Genomic DNA, 19,686 nt, shown 5'->3' with positions numbered 1-19,686 from the left:
TTACTCACTCACCCTCATGTTGTTCCAAACCTGTAAGACTTTCGTTCATCTTCAGAACGCAAATAAAGATCTTTTTTAATGAAATCTGATAGCTTTCTGTCCCTCCATTAACGGCTGCAGAACTACTGGCGCTTCAAAAGGTTCATAATGAGATCGTAAAACTAATCCATATGAATTGAGTGGTTTAGTCCAACTTTTCTGAAGAGACTTGATCACTTTATATGATGAACAGATTGAATTTAGGCTTTTATTCACATATAAACATAGATTCAGCAAGAACCAATGAGGTTCATGTTCGCTGACATGCAAACGTGCTGCGTAACATGAGAATGAACCTCATTGGTTCTTGAGGAAGGTCAAATGTGCTGCGTAACACACAAGAATGAACCTCATTGGTTCTTGCTGAAGTTCAAACATGATGCGTAACACAAGAATGAACCTCATTGGTTCTTGCTGAAGTTCAAACATGATGCGTAACACAAGAATGAACCTCATTGGTTCTTGCTGAAGCTCAAACATGCTGTGTAACACAACTGAACCTCATTGGTTCTCGTACTTAAAGCGAACGTGCTTGAGCTTCCGTTCATCATAACTGATGTGTGAGTTGATGAATGTTTATATGTGAATAAAAGCCTAAATTCAATCTGTTCATCATATAAAGCAATCGAGTTTCTTCAGAAAATTGCGTAAACTGCTCCATTCATATGGATTAGTTTTATGATTTCTTAACTTTTTGCAGCGTTAAAGTGGTAGTTGCGTAGCTGTCAGTGGAGGGAAAGAAAGCTCTCAGATTTCATCAAAAAGATCTTAATGAATGATCTGAAGATGAACGGAAGTCTTACGGGTTTGGAACGACATGAGGGTGAGTGAGTACTGACAGAATTTTCATTTTTGGGTGAACTAACCCTTTAAGAAAGAGAGGAACTTCCTTGTGACTTGTTTTTGTGTGCCGACGCCTTTGCAGGTTTCCTTCAATGCCAGACGTCACGTGAGCTTTCACATGGACGAAGAGGAGATCGTCCGCATCAACCCGCGGAAGGACGTGCTTATCCGAGGCTACGAGGACTACCGGCACCCCGTGCTGTGGAAACGGGACACGGAACGTGAGGAACTGGACTCCTCCACCACCTTCTCCAAGCCCGATGGCAAGAAGTGCGAGTATCTGTACGCAGATGCTCCAGAGCGGCACAAAGACTCTGTGAAGACCCAGCAGCCGTCGGCCAAGGCGTCCCGCAGGCGTCGCGAGGACGGCGAGCGCTCGCGCTGCATCTACTGCCGCGAGATGTTCAACCACGAGGACAACCGACGGGGCCAGTGCCAGGACGCACCTGACCCCATCAAGCAGTGCATCTACAAGGTGAGCTGCATGCTGTGTGCCGAGAGCATGCTGTACCACTGCATGTCCGACTCGGAGGGCGACTTCTCGGACCCGTGCTCCTGTGACGCCAGTGAGGAGCAGTTCTGCGTGCGCTGGCTGGCGCTGCTGGGTCTGTCTGTGCTGGCGCCCTGCATGTGCTGCTACCCGCCGCTGCGCGCCTGCCACCGCTGCGGAGAGGCGTGTCGCTGCTGCGGCGGAAAGCACAAGGCCGCAGGCTGAGCCGGCCCTTGCCGGGGTCTGATTTTCACTGGCCCTAGATGGGCGGAGCGTCGCTCAGCGCTTGTGGAGAGAGCGTCCAACCGCAGGCGTTGGCGGAGCGGCATCGACGTGAGGAGGAACGTCCTCGTCGCATGGACACGGAGAGAACGCACACGCCAACAACACATCGTGTGTAACTATGTGAAGAAATAATATTGTGTCTTGTACAGTGATTCTAACACGACGATTTTCGCTCTTGGCTTTTTCGTGAGTTATTAACCGTGGCCTTTTCTTTTTGACGCTATCATTACTAGACAGACAAATGCACTAAATATGTTGTTGAGCATTAATGACAATGGTACGGTCACTAAGACTCTTTGTGCTCTTGGTTTTGCCCCTGCATCACGCAGCTGTAAAATGTATTCCAGATGTTTTCTTTGATTCTGTCAATCATTAATCAAACAGGCACTTCAAAGGTCAAAGCACTTCACTTAGAGAAGCTCCTTTCTGACGCTTCTGTTTGAGACTTTAACCGCAGACGGTTTAAAACCCTGAAGAACGAGAAAATGGAGAAAATGTCGTCCAGCCTGACATTATTCTTACAGTGGAATATAAGTGTTTATTTTACATGCATGTTTAAAGCTGTTTTCTGTTTTAAATCGACCTTGTTTTGACTAATAACCAGATGTTTTTCAAGATTTCTGCCGTATTGTGCAAAGATGATCTGTTAGTTGACAAATGTATTTGAAACGTGTTGTGGGAAAGAAAGTCGAAATCCTGTCACGGTTTACTTTCTATGCAAGTATTTCCACGAGACTCTCTCTGACCTCTGCACACAGTCCCCTTGCGTCACATTAGCCGGATTTCAGGGAAATTTCGCATGAAAAAAAAAGTCTATTGTCAGTAGTGTAGCGATGTATGAAGCACCGCTCACACAGAAGTCACTTTCAAACCAATCGACTTTCTGTTGGTCTGCGCGGCGACCTTTTTCTCCCTCACGCACGGGTTCTAATTGGAATGACAGTATTTCGGCCGCAGAATTTCACCGAGCAACGGTAAACACGCGCCTTTACAAGACGGCCACAACACTCGCTGTAAATACTGAACACTATTCCTGCATTCGTGATCGCTGCTGACGGTACGTATCGTGGTTTGATTTGACAGCATTATGTACATAGATCACCTGTTAATACTGTTTCACATTGAAAAGTAGTGGAGATGATGATAATAAATGACGTCCGAGGTTTTAATCGAGATTCTCTCTAGTTTTGTATCGCCGAAAGATGAAAGGTTTGTGAAGCTTGTTGAATGAAGCTGCTAGAAACAATCACTAACTGCATCGCAAGAGTTTCATTCCTCTATGGATGACTGTTAAACACGATCTAGTTATGTCATTTAACCTTGACCGCGCTTTTTCTGAGGCGTCCGTTTGTGTTGCTTTTTCTCCTGAATCACTCTATTTACGAGAGTCGATTTCTACGATCTTGCGGAATATGCAACGGCTTTTCTTGTGTGACGCATCCGTCGCGTTTATGTGACTACCAGTTTAATCACGTGCTGCTATTGTTTTTTTTGTTTTTGTTTTTTATTCGTGTTTTTCTCTTTTCATGGAAATATAACTCTGGAATGCATAACATTTAATGTACGCTCTTGACTTTTTCTAGGTGATGAAATGCCAGTGTAAAGCAGTTCAGTGGTGTGGGCTCATGTAGTTCGCTTGCAGTAGTGCAGACCTCGTGTTCTTGATTCTTGCAGTGTATCAGTGGTTTATTCTGAGCCTGTGAACTCCTTTAGTTTTAGTGCCATTGGCTTCATTCTTGACCACCCTGAAAAAGTGCCTCACATCTGTCATAGAAACCGTAACGCTCACGCTCTGGTTCTATTAGTTTATATCTATGTATAGGTATTTCTATCATGGTTTGAAAATACTAAATATATGATGTAATATTTATAGTTCAGTAACTCATGTCATAGTTGTATTTTCTGTATACAGATGTAGCTTGTTACTTTCATAAATATACAATGTAAATATGCATACAAATGTTTGTAACTGTTTTTGTTACACCATACACTTATTACATCAGTTAACATTACCATAAAAAATAAAAGGAGAATATAAAATAGTGCTCTGTGTGTGTGAATGTGTCTGTGAGAGTTTGTGTGAGTTAGTGTGTGAGAGTGTGTGAAAGAGAGGGAGAGAGAGAGAGCGAGCTTGTGTGCATGTGTGTGAGAGAGAGAAAGAGAGAGAGAGAGAGATTGTGTGTGTGTGTGTGTGTGTGTGTGTGTGTGTGTGTGTGTGTGTACCTACTTATTATTTCGGGAAGAAATTTGTTCCCAGAAGTGAGCTGAAGCATGTCTTCATTTGTGAAAATGATATTTAAGTAAAGGAACATTATGGTTACTCAGATAACCTCGGTTCCCTGAGATAACGGGAATGAGTATTGCATCAGTTTTTCTAATGCTTATGGGAAAACTCCTGTTTTCTTAGTATCCTGAAGCCTGTTTCAAGTCTGTGCACTTGCACAGACAAATGTCATTTCAGCCTGCCAAAAAGGGCGGGGTTGACTGCCTATATAAGTCACGCAGAAATGCAGAAACGGGGCAGCTAGCATGGCAAGTTATGCAATGCTCGTTCCTGTACGCGAGTAATCCTAACGTTCCCTTTCGATACGGATAACTCGCATTGCATCAGTTTTGCTGACGCTTATGGGAAACTTAATCCAATAGCGCTGTGCTACAAGTGCAGAGCGGAAGACGTCCTACGAGCCAACACCTTGGGGGCGGCCGATTGAGGGCCCCAAGATCAGCTGCATAAGGAGAGGCTCAGACTGTGGTCAGAGCCTGCTACACAGTCCATAAGCATTTCAGACTGACAACACCCGTTCTTGAAGAGTAGGGATGTCCTGGTTGTAAAATGTAATGAAAGTGGATGGTGAGGACCAGCCGGCTGGTGCATCGATATCTGTGATAGAAACTCTGCTGGATCATGCTCAAGAGGAGGCCATACTGCTAGTGAAGTGGGCCCTCACTCCTAATGGGCACCATAAAGTCCACAGACTTGCTATTGCATCGACAATCCATCTGGAAAGTCTTTGCTTCAAAACCTGCAGCCCTTTAGTGTGGCCTCCCAAGCTGACAAACAGCTGCTCTGATTGCCGAAATTGGCCAGAGCGCTCAGTATACACACTAAGAGCCCTTAGGGGACAGAGTGGATGGGGTGCCTGCTTGTTGCACGAGTGGAAGAGCTAACTGTGCTATCACCTGCATTCTGAACAGGACTCAAGTCAGGAAGGTTCCACAGATAGAGCCTGCAGATCGCATACTCACTTGATTGATGCTAATTTGATGTCTAATTTCCGAGCTAAGCACCATTTTAAGAAAATAAACCATTTCTGAGCATAAAGGTGCCTTGTAGAAGAGGCCCTTCCCTCTGAGATCATTCTCATGACCCCCTGGGGGAAGTCTAATGGCTCCCGTCGAAGGGGCCAAACAAGAAGGTCCCACAATGCCGGTTGAGGGGGTAAAATTGTCCCCTGCTCCCGAGAGAGAAGGTCTCTCTTCAGCAGTATGGGCCATGGAGGTGCTGACAGCAGCTGGATTAAATCTGGGAACCAAGGCTGGTTCTGGCTGGAACCCAGCGTGGTGCCACCAGAAGAACTGAAGATTCCTCCTCCCTGATCCGACTGATGAGCTGTGGGAGCAGGGCTACTGGACGGAAGGCATAAAGGTGCAGGTGAGGCCATCTCTGGGCCAGCATGTCCATTTCCTTTGGAAAGTTCAGAGTTCTCTTTCGTCACGAAGAGATCCACATCTGCCTGACCGAAGGTGCTCCATATCGTGTTGACCGCCTGGGGGTGGAGTCTCCATTCCCCTGGGGTAGTCTGTCGTGTGACAGTATGTCTGCTCCTACATTCAAGGAGCCCGGCACGTCTTACTGAGCAAGGACGGAGCAACCTTCTATCCCTCTGAGTAACGACCATGTTGTGTTTCCCATTCAATTGGCCAGATATCGGGGCATGGTTCACCATGATAGCTGCCACATACACTTTGAGTATGGAGGTACGTGAACCGCCCTCACTGAGTGGAGGTTCTTCTGTGCCCATAGGAGAAGACGGTTCGCCAGTCTGTGCAGAGGGCGTTACCTGATATCTCCTTGGTGGTTTTTAAAAGCAACCTCCGTGCTGTTGTCCAAGCAGACCAGGACAAGTTCCGCCAGGAACTCCTTGAAGGCCAGAAGTACCACCGAGTTTCATCGACAGTTGATCTGTTGTTTCATTATAGGAGTCGCCCATGAGCCAAAGGCTATTCTGATGTCACACAGGGCACCCCAGCCCATCTTGGAGGCATCTGTCATGACCATGTTCCTCCTGGAACCGTGCCCAGTGTTATCCCTTTCTGATAAAAGCGGGATGATTTCCAAGGGACCAAGGCCTTGACGCAGCCTTGGGTCACCTTTAGCGTGTGTCAGCCCGTGCGCCACACATGAGGTGGGACATGGCCTTTCAACCAAAGCTGGAGTAGTCGCATATGGAGCATGTTGCAGCCATGAAGCCCAGCAGCTTTTGAAACCTCTTGAGGGGGGAGAAGAGACGAGGCCGCTATGCCCCTGATTTTCAGGGGCGTGCTCTTGTGAGAGACAAGCCGCATTTGAGCTGAGTCAAAGATATCCCCCAGAAACAAAATTTGTTGGCTGGGGAACAGCGAGCTCTTGCCAAAGTTGACCCTGAATCCCAGGCTTTCCAAATGACTGAGGAGCAGGGATCTGTGGGCGCATAGCTCCTGTTTCGACTGAACTATAAACAGCCAATCATCAAGCTAGTTGAGAACGCGGATTCCGCTCTGTCTCAGAGGGAAGAGAGCTTCATCTACGCAAAAGCACACGGAGCTAGAGAGAGTCCAAATGGAAGGACTGTAAATTGGTATGCCACACCCTCGAATGTAAATCTGAAGAACGGTCTGTGATGGGGGCTATCTGGATATGAAAGTAAGCATCTTTCAGATCCACTGATATAAACCAATCTCCGGGTTGAATTTGTGTGAGGATTTGTTTCATAGTTAACATTCTGATCGCCTGTCTCATGAGGGCACGATTCAGTCATCTCTGATTCAGGATGTGCCTGAGGCCACCATGAGAAAGGGGAAAGTAGTTGCTTTAAAAGCCTGACTCACTGCTTTCCGTGGGAACTTCTCCATGGCGCCTTTTTCCAGCAGAGACTAAACCTCAAGACCGAAGTGTGACTCACACCCATGAAGCAGGGTGGTCTGCGAGCAAATTGGAGCAAGTAGCCTCTTTCTATTATCCCCACAATCCAGCTTGATACTCCAGGAATGGCCTCCCATGCCCAGAGTTGAGTGGTAAATGGTTGTAATACAGGCCGCGTCTTGTGCTAAAGCGGGAGAACAGCACCTGTTACAGCATTGAGAGGAGGAGGAATGCTCTTTTCATGAGAATTTTAAATTTTTGTTTAGTTCACTATAACAGTGAGAATGCGTTTGGGTGCGCAGACTAATGGGGCAGGCCCAGAACCAGCACCAAACACATCATCTCCAGTGCCCTAAGCTCAAGAGGAGACTGGAAGACGGGCACGCTTTAAGGGTGGTCCAGCCTCGGTGGGACTTAAACCCTTTCTCCTACGTCCCGAGCCATCAGGACTGCTTCTCCTTAATCTCTGTGAGATTGAGCTATAGTGGCGCTTCAGCACTACTAGGTTAGCCATAGCATGGCCGATGCCATGGGCGGTGACTTTGGTAGCGCGCAGGGCTAAGTTTGTGGCACTGCAAAGCTCTTTGAACATCACAGGGCAGGTCCATACTCCTTCTCATGGAGAAGCTTGGCCTGATAAACTTGAAGCACAACCATTGTATGTAATGCAGAGGCGGCCTTAGAGAAAATATGAAATATGCTCTATGAGTCTTGCCTGATAGTCACAGGGAGAATGACAGTGCTGTGTTCTCACTCTTGCAGTGCTAGCAGCACTTGGGAATCCCCTTGCTGCAGGAAGAGTGAGATGCACGGGATGTGGACTGGCGTGAGCTCACTTAGTCCCGTGCGACTCCATTGTTTCTTCGTCTTCATACGTGCAGCATTTTAAAGGAAACGCCAGCGAAAAGATGCCCTTTCAGAGAGAATATGGTCTAATTAGTCTCGCCTGAAGCGTCATCCTCAGCTGCTGAGTTGTCAGCACCATTCTCGTTCTCGCAGTGCGAGCAGCTGATCTCAGTTAGTGCAGTCACAGCGTAGGTGCATCCCAGGCAAGTGATGCACTCGGGGTGCTCGTCCAAGCTACAGTCAGGACACATTTTGCATCAAAAGTCGCTGCTCTTTTAGACAGAAATTGCTCTTTCTGTGCTTTTGCCGGAAAGCCGGCACTGATGGTCCACTGCAGAGGCTTGCTTCGACGGCGAGTAGAGAGGCTTCTGTCTTGTATTCAGAGTCAACGAGGAGATGGACTCTGCACTAAAGGATAATGAATCTGATGTTGTGGCATTTCTGTGTATAGCAGTCAACCCCTGAAATGCCACTTCTCTGTGCAACTGCACCACGTGAACCAATCAGGCTTTATGATTCTGAAAAAACAGGAGTTTCCCCATAAGTGTCAGCAAAACTGACTCAATGCGAGTGAACCGTATCAAAAGGGAACTATTTTTCTTAAAAGGATAGTTCACCCAAAAATGAAAATTACCCCATGATTTACTCACCCTCAAGCCATCCTAGGTGTATATGGCTATCTTCTTTCAGACGAACACAATCAGAGATATATTTAAAAATAGATATATGCATATGCTCGTCCACCGGTATATTTGAATTTATGAAGTTTTAAATATGGATATTTTTCTTACAAAAACGCATCGCTTCACTTCAGAGACCTTTATTAACCCCCTGGAGTATATGGATTACTTTTTTATGAATGGATGCATTATTTTTGGCTTCAAAACATGGCCCCCCATTCACAACCATTATATACCTTGGAGGACTAAGGATATTTTTAAATATATCTCCAATTGTGTTCGTCTGAAAGAAGATAGTCATAAACATGGCTTGAGGGTGATTAAATCATGGGATAATTTTCATTTTTGGGTGAACTAACCCTTTAAAATGTTCATGTGTGCTATTTTTCTGTTCATGTGTGCTTGTAAGCCCATTCCATACCTGTAAAAGTTTCTCATTACTTTTTAGAAACCACTCAACAATTAAACATTGCAACATTTAAACACACTTTCACTGATGTTATTATCATATAGACAGTCTCTAGATCAGGTTCTCAAACTGTTCAAAGCCAAAGATCTGCCAAAGCCAAAGATATCACCTGATCTGCACCAACATTCACACAATATTTTTACAGTATCAGTCAAATTGAAATCTCTTTGATCTTCAAGCTTCAGAGAAACATTCCCCTTGAACTGACAGTTTTGCCATCCTTTACTCTCATGTCATTCCAAACCTGTATGCTGGTATATGAATCCATGGAAAACCAAATGACTGAAGAGTACAGGTGCTGGTCATATAATTAGAATATCGTGAAAAAGTTCATTTTTTTATTGTAAATTATTTTAAAAAATGAAACTTTCATATATTCTAGATTCCCTACATGTAAAGTAAAACATTTCAAAAGTTTTTTTTTTTAAATTTGTTGATTAGAGCGTACAGCTCATGAAAGTCCAAAATCCAGTATCTCAAAATATTAGAATATTTACATTTGAGTTTGATTAAATGACCATCCCTACAGTATAAATTCCGGGTATCTTTTGTTCTTTGAAACCACACTAATGGGGAAGACTGCTGACTTGGCAATGGTCCAGGAGACAATCATTGACACCCTCCACAAAGAGAGTAAGTCACAGAAGGTCATTACTGAATGGGGTGGCTGTTTACAGAGTGATGTATCAAAGCATATTAAATGCAAAGTTGACTGGAAGGAAGAAATAGGGTAGGCAAAGGTGCACAAGCAACAGGGATGACCGCAAGCTTGAGAATACTGTCAAGTAAAGCCGATTCAAACACTTGGGAGAGCTTCACATTGAGTAGAATGAAGCCGGAGTCAGCGCATCAAGAGTCACCACACTCAGACATCTTCAGGAAAAGGACTACCAAGCCACTTCTGAACCAGAGACAACGTCAGAAGCATCTTACCTGGGCTAAGGAGAAAAAGAACTGGACAGTGAACAGTGGTCGAAAGTCCTCTTTTCAGATAAAAGTAAATTTTGCATTTCATGTTAAAATGATGGTCCCCGAGTCTGAAGGAAGACTGGAGAGGCACAGAATCCATTGTGTTTTATCAAGTGCAAAGTCAATGCAGCCATCTTCCAGGAGATTTTGGAGCACTTTATGCTTCTATCTGCTGACAAGCTTTATAGAGATGCTGATTTCCTTTTCCAGCAGGACTTTAGCACCTGCCCACAGTGCAAAAACCACTTCCAAGTGGTTTGCTGACCATGATATTACTGTGCTTTATTGGTCAGCCAATATGCCTGACCTGAATCTATGGGATATTTTCAAGAGAAAGATGAGAAACAGTCGATCCAACAATATACAGATGATCTGAAGGCTCAATAGTGCCTCAGCAGTGCCACAGGCTGATCACTTCCATGCCACACTTCACTGATGCAGTAATTTGTGCTAGGAGCAAGTCATTTGCTGTAATATGTCCTGCCGATCAAGTATTGAGTGCACAAAAGAACATACTTTAAAGAACTTTAACTTTTCTGTTTTGCAAATCCTTTTTTTGATTGATCTTAGGAAATATTCTAATATTTTGAAATACTGGATTTTGGACTTTCATGAGCTGTATGCTCTAATCATCAAATTTAAAAAAAAAAACTTTTGAAATGTTTTACTTTACATGTAGGGAATCTAGAATATATGAAAGTTTCATTTTTAAAAATAATTTATAATAAAAAAATTAACTTTTTGATGATATTCTAATTATATGACCAGCACCTGTATTAATGCAGCTCACGTTTCCACCCACTTTATAAACTTTGCCTCATCAGAGGATGTAATTGGATAACTGGAATAACCAGCGGACCAGTGGCATCACAGCATCTCAGATGTTGGTTTGGTGGTTCTGAAACGCCTGAGTCAAAGTCTGTCATCAGAAGGATTTGGTTTAATTTCATCCAGAAGTGTCTCACACGATTGCGTTCCCAAACACCAGAATCCGAACGCAAGAGAACATGACAGTGTTTATTGCGTTTCATCTGACGCTCTGAGAAGCATGTCATTTATGATGGAGGGCAAAAAGAGCCCTAAATTCATTCATCAATATTTTTATACTTTTTCATAATATTTATTAAATAAAAGGTAGTAGTATCTGGATTTTTCCTTTTCTTCGCACATATCTTCTCATATTTCATCTCAAGCTCTTTGCCTCCTTGGTTAACAACTTTTGAAAATATTGTATTAGTATATGTTGAGATTAACAATAACTAGGATTAATAAATGCTGTAGTAGTATTGTTCATTGTTTCATGTTAACTGAAAATGTTAGTGTAATTTCCCCAATAATTGAATGGTTTGTGTTTATATGATGAATTTTGATATTTTTAATGAAAGGTTTGGGTCTGGGAAAGCGTAAAAAAAAAAAAAAAGGACATTTGAACAGTAGCAAAAAAAAAAATGTTTTAAATTTGTTTGAGAAAAAAAAAAAAAAAAAAAAAGCCCAAAGTTGATAAACGTCTGGGTTATGAATATAATCAAGGTTCCAGGAATGAATGAAGAAGATGCTGTACTTATTGCCACCTAGTGGACTCTTCTGCTTCAAAGTTTGCGCATGCGCTGTAGCACGAGGACCCTCCTGATGACGAAAGTTACGTCACACGGACAGCTGAAGACTGAAATACTTTGGGGTAATGCGTTTTTTTATACATAAGTGCAATTTTTTTGTCTGTAAAGCCCGTATTTATTATATTTTGTAAAGATTTGAAGTAATACTTGGATACAATATCTATCTCCAGCCTTAAAATCTATAACATTGTGCATCTTATAGGCTAATATTTATTCTTTTCTATAATGTACAATTGACTGTATGCTCTGTGACCTTTTGCCTGGCTGTTAAAAAGTGCTTTTTGATTCACTTTTACTTTATATAATGTATTTTTATATTACCCATGGCCCTGTATGTGTTTTTTTTGTTTGTTTGTTTGTTTGTTTGTTTGTTTTTGTTTGTCTGTTCTTTATTTTAATTTTTGTTTTGTTTTGTGATTTTGTTGTTAATAGGGTTGTATACTTGTTGATAAACCTAATAAATAATAAATTTGGGCAAATAAATCAAACAAACAAAAAAAATCTTTGGGCTTTAAGACCTCGGTACAAACACAGTATCGAAGCCAACGTGAGAGAGAATACAAACAAACACAAGTGCTTGTCACATGTCTCATAACCAGGCTTTTACTGTGTTTTTGGAGCTTGACATGATCACTATAAGCTGTTGTATACATGTGAATCTCTCCTTTTGTGTTCCACAGGAAAAAAACAGCATCAAATGCTCTTGAAAAATGGCTTAATTTTCGTTTTTAGCTGAATGATTTCTTATTTAAGCAGAATGTACATCACATTTGGATTATGATGACAAATATAGCATTTTATAGGCTAATCGACATTATCCACTACTGTCATTAAAAAGGGCCCATTCCGAAAAACTAGGAACAGGATTACAACCACGATGACACGATCATTTCGGCATTGGAAACTATAGTTACTATGATATATATATATATATATATATATATATATATATATATATATATATATATATTTAGGGATCTCTAGCAACCAAAGTAAAAAAAGATGACATAAAACCGTGTTGTCATAGGAACTCTTGTTTTGTTGTAGTTTCTTGACGGTCTCGTTCGAGTGACGCACTGCAGCAGACGCGCGTGCGGATGAATTCCTTTCAGAGATTTAAGTGAAATGCTAATGTTCATTATTTAATCTTATCTGGATGTATTTAAGATGGAAAGCGATATACTCGACATCCTGGATCAGGTTGGGTAAGCAGCAGATCGATCGCATAAAATATGTTTTTTAATGACGACGATGATCAGAATCTGTGATCAAATGATAATGTTTAATTGTCGGACGTATTTATTTGATGGACGTTTCACAAATGAGCAGTTCAGGTAAATTTAGAAAGGTCGTCGTATTTTTTTGTTTGATATTGTCATAAAGTAGTTATACAAGTGTTGTGTTTATGGGGAAAATCAAAGTAGCAATTTCAATGTGAATGTGTTTTGACTGATTTTTATATGTTTCTGTATCTCAGAATGTGATACGATAAATATATTGGCATCATCTCCTTCAAAAATGAATTTACAAAATATCGAACAGTATCAAAAATACATAAGAAATAACAAAAATACATAAGAAATAACACAAAAAAAGGCCCAAATACCTTAAAAAGTTGTAATTGCCTTTTTAATTTGTTTCCCAGATAGCACACATACGTCTGTTAAAGATCACTTAATCTGGAAAGCATCTGCTGTTTACAAACATCTGATAGACGTCTTGAAGATGTCCATTTTACATACATTCTAAATCATAAACATCTTCTAAACGTCTATTTGACATCTGACAGGAAACGTCCTATAGACGTATTGCAGATGAGCAAACACTCTAAAAAATACGTCTTCCAGACGTAAACACACACATCAAATAGACTTCTCCGAGATGTCAGTGTGCTATCAGGGTTATTAAGCTTCCATAGTTTTCGCCAACCCAAACCCATTAGAAATGAACTAGTGAAGACAAGTAAGATGAATAAAAATCTTGAAAGAACAGCTGAACCGTCGCATCACCTACAACATGCGCTTTCCCTGCAAATCTACGAAAATATGCATAAACATGCAAATCTGGTGTGTGATGATGGGCAGGTATGAGGGGCCGCTGTCAGAGGAGGCGTGTCTGCTGGCGGCGTGTGGGCGGGGCTTCAGCTCATCTGAATATGTCAGTCTGATGATGTGGCTCTCCTCCAGACTCTCACGCATCACTGATTCACACACACAGGAGTCGCTCATCACAGGTGACACACACACACGGCATGTGAGGAAAACAATATGCATTCGTTCAGCTTTGCAATAACAGGAGTTGCACAATAAATAGCAGTTGATGTGTGTGATGTTTGTGTGTGTAGAAGATCCTGACAGATGCGCTCTGGACATCGGCAGACTGCTGAAGGATTCGTGTTGTCCAGATGAAGGACTGGCGTCACGATTAGTAAACGGGGATGTCAAAGACACGAAGGACCATCTGAAGATCATCTGTGAGTGGTTTGCACAATTCATGTTTGCGGTGCTCGTGTTCTTCTCCATGTTGACCGAGATTTTCGTCGCTCAGTGTTCTTGGCGTCGGAGCTTCAAGCTGCCGAGATCGAGGCCAGTAAACCCAGGTGTGAGGCGGAGGAGCTGGATGCGCCTCTCCAGGATCTCAGGGTCATATGTGAAACGCTGAATCTGCCAGATCCGGCCAGACGAGACGCCAGAGACGCCTTCAGTGCCGTCCAGCAGCAGGTGCGGCATTCACTTCATGTGTTTTGCTCTGTGTCGTAATCGTACAACAGCCAGTGATTCTCAGTCATCGTAGGGACCGCGTATCAACCTGTGACGTTACTTGACATATTGTTCTCAAGCTGTTTTCTGCAGTTGAAACACCGATTGAGCGATTATGAAACATGATTAATTTCAGTAAGTTGTACTGTATCTTTCAACATTCCTTCTGATGTTCATTCATGTTTATTCGGTGCTATAACAAGTAGTAAAGAGGAAGAGATGATCAGTTCAACTGAGGCGAATAATGTTTAGTGAAGTTTTGTTCGCACATCAACTGAAAACAGCACAGACTAAAAGATTGATTCTTGAGATTTAGGAATCCATATCGGTTCTTCAAAATGAGAATCAAAAGCGAGAAACCGACCAGGATATTAAAATGAACACCACAGTATTTTTTGCGGAGTGTAAACAATAAACTCTCTTTGTAGACTGGAGAGAAAGTTTCCAGTATGTTTTATAGCACAAGGATCTCTTAAATGTCATGACATTGACCTAGCTCTCTTTTTCATGTAGTTTTAATCTATATATTTCTGTGGAAGTATTAAAATAATAGTTGTGTTTTTGTGGTGCAGGTGAATGTTTTGCTGAAGCGGCTTCCGGAGACGCACATCGGAGATCCTGCATTCAAGAGCTCCCTCCATCCTGACAAATGGGTGAGAGTCATTCTTATCTCTGGAGAAGAGTTTCACTAGATGTTTCATTACAGATGAGCTTTAGAAGTAGACTGTGCCTGACAGTGTTGTAAAATATGAAAAGTGTTAATGTCTGTTAGGGCGGCACGTTATATCGCGAATTTTATCACATGCGATTTGGCAAAGGCTGCGATTGTTTTATGCACAGCTTGTCAGAGCTGTACGGCTCTGTGATCAGTAGTAAAGGCTCCATCTAAAGCCAGAGGGCGCTCTTGCGCTTTGCACTTTTTTAAAAACGTTTTGATTGATTAAACATGACTAATAAACACATGACTGCCTTATTCTGTGTAAGAAGCCACATCATCTCACAGAAGGACGCTCAACTGTCGTTATGAAGTGAGTTTGGAGTAAAAACATGTTATTAAAAGATGTTAATAAATGCTTTTCATGTCTGGAAAGATGTTTGACGCGTGTTGCTTTTTCAAATGTACATTATAAGCGATTCAAACTCGCAGTGCTTTCAGATGGATTAGCATTTGGAGCCATACTTCATTGACAAGCTGCTCATAATAATACAGTTTTCATAACCGCACTAAGAATCACGTTTAAGTGCGATTTCAATGTTATTTTTCATATCGTGCTATAAATCGTGCAGCCCTAAATGTCTATGTCATTAGTGTGTGATGTGTGTTTGTTCAGAGCGAGTTGGAGAAGATCAACAGCGTTCTGTCAGCGGAGTACGAGTGTCGGCGGCGAATGTTGATCAAACGGCTGGATGTGACGGTGCAGTCCTTCAGCTGGTCTGACAGAGCCAAGGCACGTGGGAACACTGCTTTATGTTTTGACATTTTAAAAATCATTGTCTATCTTTTTTTCTTTTTATTACATTAATACATTTTATTGAAATAACAACAAATTATTAACAACTGACAGGCACTGTGTTCACGTAAAAAGTCACAGCTTTCTGGAAGCATATTTCCACCATTTATCATTCAACTTTATCTCACAATCTCAACTTTTTTCCTTAAAATTCTGCATGTGCACGCGGTCAGGGCAGCTGGAAAAAAAAACAGAATTGCAAAGAAAAAAGTCAGAATTGTGAGAAACTTGGAATTGTGACCAACTCCCATTGGTCTGTGGTGGTGATGTAATAGGTGGGTGTGGCTCTGAGGCTCCACCTTTTTTGAGGTGTAAATTTTGGCTGTTTCTCAATTCCAAGAACGCAGAGAACGGTTCTCGTGGAGTCCGGTCTTGCCAGGCGACCTTGAAAGAACGAACTCGGAAGGACACGAGGACACAGAACGCATCCTTGTGAGAATTGAGATGTGCTGCGGTCTTGACCGTCTCAGCATATTATAACAAAGACTATAGAATAACACAAGATGTGTCACTCGTATTGTTTTGCATGGGAGAAAGTGTAACCCACAATATTGCGGAATAAGTCCTGCCTTCAAAATAAGAGCCAATCGCTGACTTGTAAAGTCATCGCGTCACTGCAGTGGCCATTAGAACCACCGGTTTCTATAGAAACAGTCAGATGTGCGCCTCCGAAACAAGGCACAAGAGACGTGCATTTAGGTCTGTGCATGCGCATTAGCTTGATCCAGCCTAAAAAATACAGTTTTTTTTTTTTTTTTTTTTTGTCATGATTCGAGCGTTTGGAAAAAAAATACAGACCGTTGTCCGATTTCATTGGTGATTTCAAATATGAAATTTAATCGAAAGCTTGGCAAACAGCTTTGGAGAATTTGATGTTTCCCCATTTAAAGAGATAGGAGTTGCACTTGCATGCCCGAGAGGCCTTTCAAAGATGGCCGCCGAGTGAAATGACTTGTCTTAAAGGGACTTTGATTATAAGTAGTGGCTAATGCACAATAAATGCAACATAACATCACAAACAAATGTCATAACCTATTAAAAGACTTCTATCATATTATTATAGACATTTTCATACAATTTTATATATTTTTTTATTTTACCACGTGTATTTATGAAAATGAGTAGCCTTTGTGTTACCTGTGCTTTGTCAATGTTAATATTATTTTTTATATGTCAATAAAAATACTGCAGGCTTTCTTCAGGTTATCACTTTATTAAAATTAAGCAAAACAAACGGGCAAATGTTTACTTTCACGAGCCGTCACGTATTTGCGAGCTTGTAGCGGGAATCTCATAAGTGACAACGAGAACTTTAAAGCTTGCAGGCCTCCGTATATCAACCACCCGCAGCGTCTTCTGGGATTTTTAATGGTTCGATTCTCTCAAGTCTGCATTCGATGCATCCTCGATATCAAGAACACATCCGGGTACTTTCATGCGTCCTCTGTACTTGACTTCTTGAGTATTGGAACTGAACTTCGACGGTTGATGATGACGTAGAGCAAGAACACAAGGACGCAAGATCGCTTAAGAACGCATATTGAGAAACAGCCTTTCTCCAGTTCATTTCTTCTGTTCAGTCGGTCGAGGTCAGACGAGAGTAAAAACATGAACACACTGGAGAGGCGCTTTAGAGTAGAAACTGAAGCTGTAATTCTAATTGAAAGAGACACTGACACTGTTTTTTCTGCTTACGGCGAGCAGCTTTGCATTCTTTACATCTGTTCTGTTACATAAATGGCAGACATATGCACATGTTGTTGAGTGTTAGGAAAGCAGAGCAATAAATTTGCATATTTATTTTTCAGGTGAGGATTGACAGAATGGCCAGGGCATATCAGCCCAAGAGATACTCTCTGTCACTGAAGTCCTCGGTGAGCGTGGCTCATCTGCTCGCCGCACGAGAGGACATCTGCAACATGGTGAAAACAAGCAGCGGCTCGTGCCGAGAAAAAACCGCCTGCGCCGTAAACAGAGTACGTAGAGCTTATGGTTACTTGGTTTGCCATATTCTGGCTGATGTTTGATCATTGCTGATGATTTGTTTGTCATGGCATCATCAGATCCTGATGGGAAGAGTTCCCGATCGTGGTGGACGGCCATCTGAGATCGAAGCACCTCTGCCTGAGATGCCCGCCTGGCAGAAGAGAGCTGATGGCGGAGGCCGAGGAGGAGGAGGATACGGTGGGAACTGGGGAGGTGGCGGATCAAGAGGCAGTTGGCGCTCCGGAGGAGATGGATGGAGAGGAGGCAGATGGAGTAAAGGAGGCCGAGGGGGGCAGTATTATCACTGACAGTGTTATAATGGACATATGAGTGACAGTGAAGTGCATTAACGTGCGTCCTGTGAGGAGATTGTCATTTCCTCTCTTTTAAACTAGTATGTTTCCTTGAGCTACATGATCAGCCTGTGCAGATACCTGTGACATCATGCATTGCTTCAGAAACCTGCTGAAAACAATGGTGAATAAAGCCGTGAAAAACCCTTATGAAATATACGTGACATTTGACCTTTGTTGTTTTCTGTCTTTCATAAGATACTTTTTTTTTCTTGTTTAGTATAAATGGACTCAAGTCAGTGTTGTTGGCCGTGTGCTTTGCATTCTGGATCTCGAGCTGAAGGATCGCCTTCATTCAGCTGCTTTCATGTTGTTCTTGATGTTAAATTGATAGTTCACCCAAAAATGAAAATTATCCCATTTACTTACCCTCAAGCCATGTATATGACTTTCTTCTTTCAGACGAACACAATCAGACATATATTTGAAAATATCCTGGCTCCTACAAGCTTCATAATGGGAGTGAATGGGGATGTGTTTTGAAGCCAAAAAAAGTGCATCCATCCATCATAAATATGACGCATACAGCTCCAGGGGGTTAATAAAGGCCTTCTGAATTGAAGCGATGGGTTTTTGTAAGAAAAATAACCATATCCATGGATTACTTTTATGATGTATGGATGTATTATTTATCTATTTATTTATTTATTTATTTTGCTTCAAAATCAGGCCCCCCATTCACTCCCATTATAAAGCTTGGGAGAGCCAGGATATTTTTAAATATATCTCTGATTGTGTTGGTCTGAAAGAAGATAGTCATATACACCTAGGATGGCTTGAGGGTGAGTAAATCATGGGATAATTTTCATTTTTGGGTGAACTATCCCTTTAAGCAGCTTTCCATTTAATTGCACTGATTTTAGTGGGTAAGATTATCTATAAAATAAATGGGTATAAATGATGACAGAGTACTGCCTATAAATGAGGATTGATGCTTAATCATTATATAATAGCTGTATCAGAGATGAGTGTCGTAATAAGCAATGAATATTTGGCTTCACTTTAATGATGCACTAAGGATTTTTTTTTTTTAACAAAATCTAATTTTTGATTGTTTGATTTGAAACTGGCTTAACCGGTCTTCATGCAACAGGCCACATGTTTCACAGACAAGGCTTAAGCTAGTCCCAGACTAAAATGCATGTTTGAGCTGTTTTAACTAAAAGCAACTTAAGGTACTGAGTATCTTAAAATATGTCAGTGTCATTGTTTTTTTCAAGATGCACATAATGTTTTTTTTCTAGGGTATGTTTATAAAAGCTACTTAAATATCCTAATTGAGGGCCTAATCCTGGTTTAGCCTAAACCCTGTTTGTGAAACCGGGCCTAAGACTTCAAAGGATTGAAAGGGACCCAGATAGTGGAGGGGTAAGACATCTCAAAATATCACTGTCTTTAACTTTTTTTAAGGTTATTTATTTTAAAATAATTGTTTTCAATTGTATGTCAACATGACCGTTGCAGACAGTTATCGGCCCAATATATATTTGCATATATCTTTATTTAATATTTTATTAATTTATTTATTTTAGAGGAAGCGAGTTTTGGCGATGTTTGACTCCAACCATCATATTCATCCACGCTGAAGAGTGGAGCCGAAGCACAACTCACGGAATTACTAAAACTAAAAAAATTAGTGTTCCTCCACGAGTAACTTTTACATTTTACTGCTAGTTATGTTGCTTATATAAATAAAGAAGTCTTAATAATGCACAGCA

At 41.7% G+C, this 19,686-nt stretch overlaps 2 protein-coding genes across 2 annotated transcripts in view; both read left to right on the top strand.

The window, feature by feature from the left end:
• spred1 (sprouty related EVH1 domain containing 1) overlaps positions 1-3,699 on the top strand; it is a 30,286-nt gene extending 26,587 nt beyond the window's left edge. Inside the window, exon 6 of the mRNA XM_051868242.1 lies at positions 965-3,699. Coding sequence (XP_051724202.1) covers positions 965-1,597 — 633 coding nt within the window. The 3' untranslated portion in view covers positions 1,598-3,699. The remainder of the gene's footprint in view (positions 1-964) is intronic.
• Positions 3,700-12,396: 8,697 nt separating this feature from the next.
• On the top strand, positions 12,397-18,139 carry fam98b (family with sequence similarity 98 member B). Its single transcript, XM_051868245.1, has 8 exons — positions 12,397-12,564; positions 13,444-13,592; positions 13,704-13,832; positions 13,907-14,079; positions 14,691-14,771; positions 15,450-15,566; positions 17,438-17,605; positions 17,693-18,139. The coding sequence occupies exons 1-8, from the start codon at positions 12,527-12,529 to the stop codon at positions 17,921-17,923; spliced, it is 1,086 nt and encodes a 361-aa protein (XP_051724205.1). The 5' UTR covers positions 12,397-12,526; the 3' UTR covers positions 17,924-18,139.
• The last annotated feature ends 1,547 nt before the right edge of the window (positions 18,140-19,686 follow it).

This window comes from Ctenopharyngodon idella, chromosome 17, assembly GCF_019924925.1.
Source record: "Ctenopharyngodon idella isolate HZGC_01 chromosome 17, HZGC01, whole genome shotgun sequence".
NCBI classification, from domain to species: Eukaryota; Metazoa; Chordata; class Actinopteri; order Cypriniformes; family Xenocyprididae; genus Ctenopharyngodon; species Ctenopharyngodon idella.
This window is presented reverse-complemented; position numbering and strand designations above follow the sequence as displayed.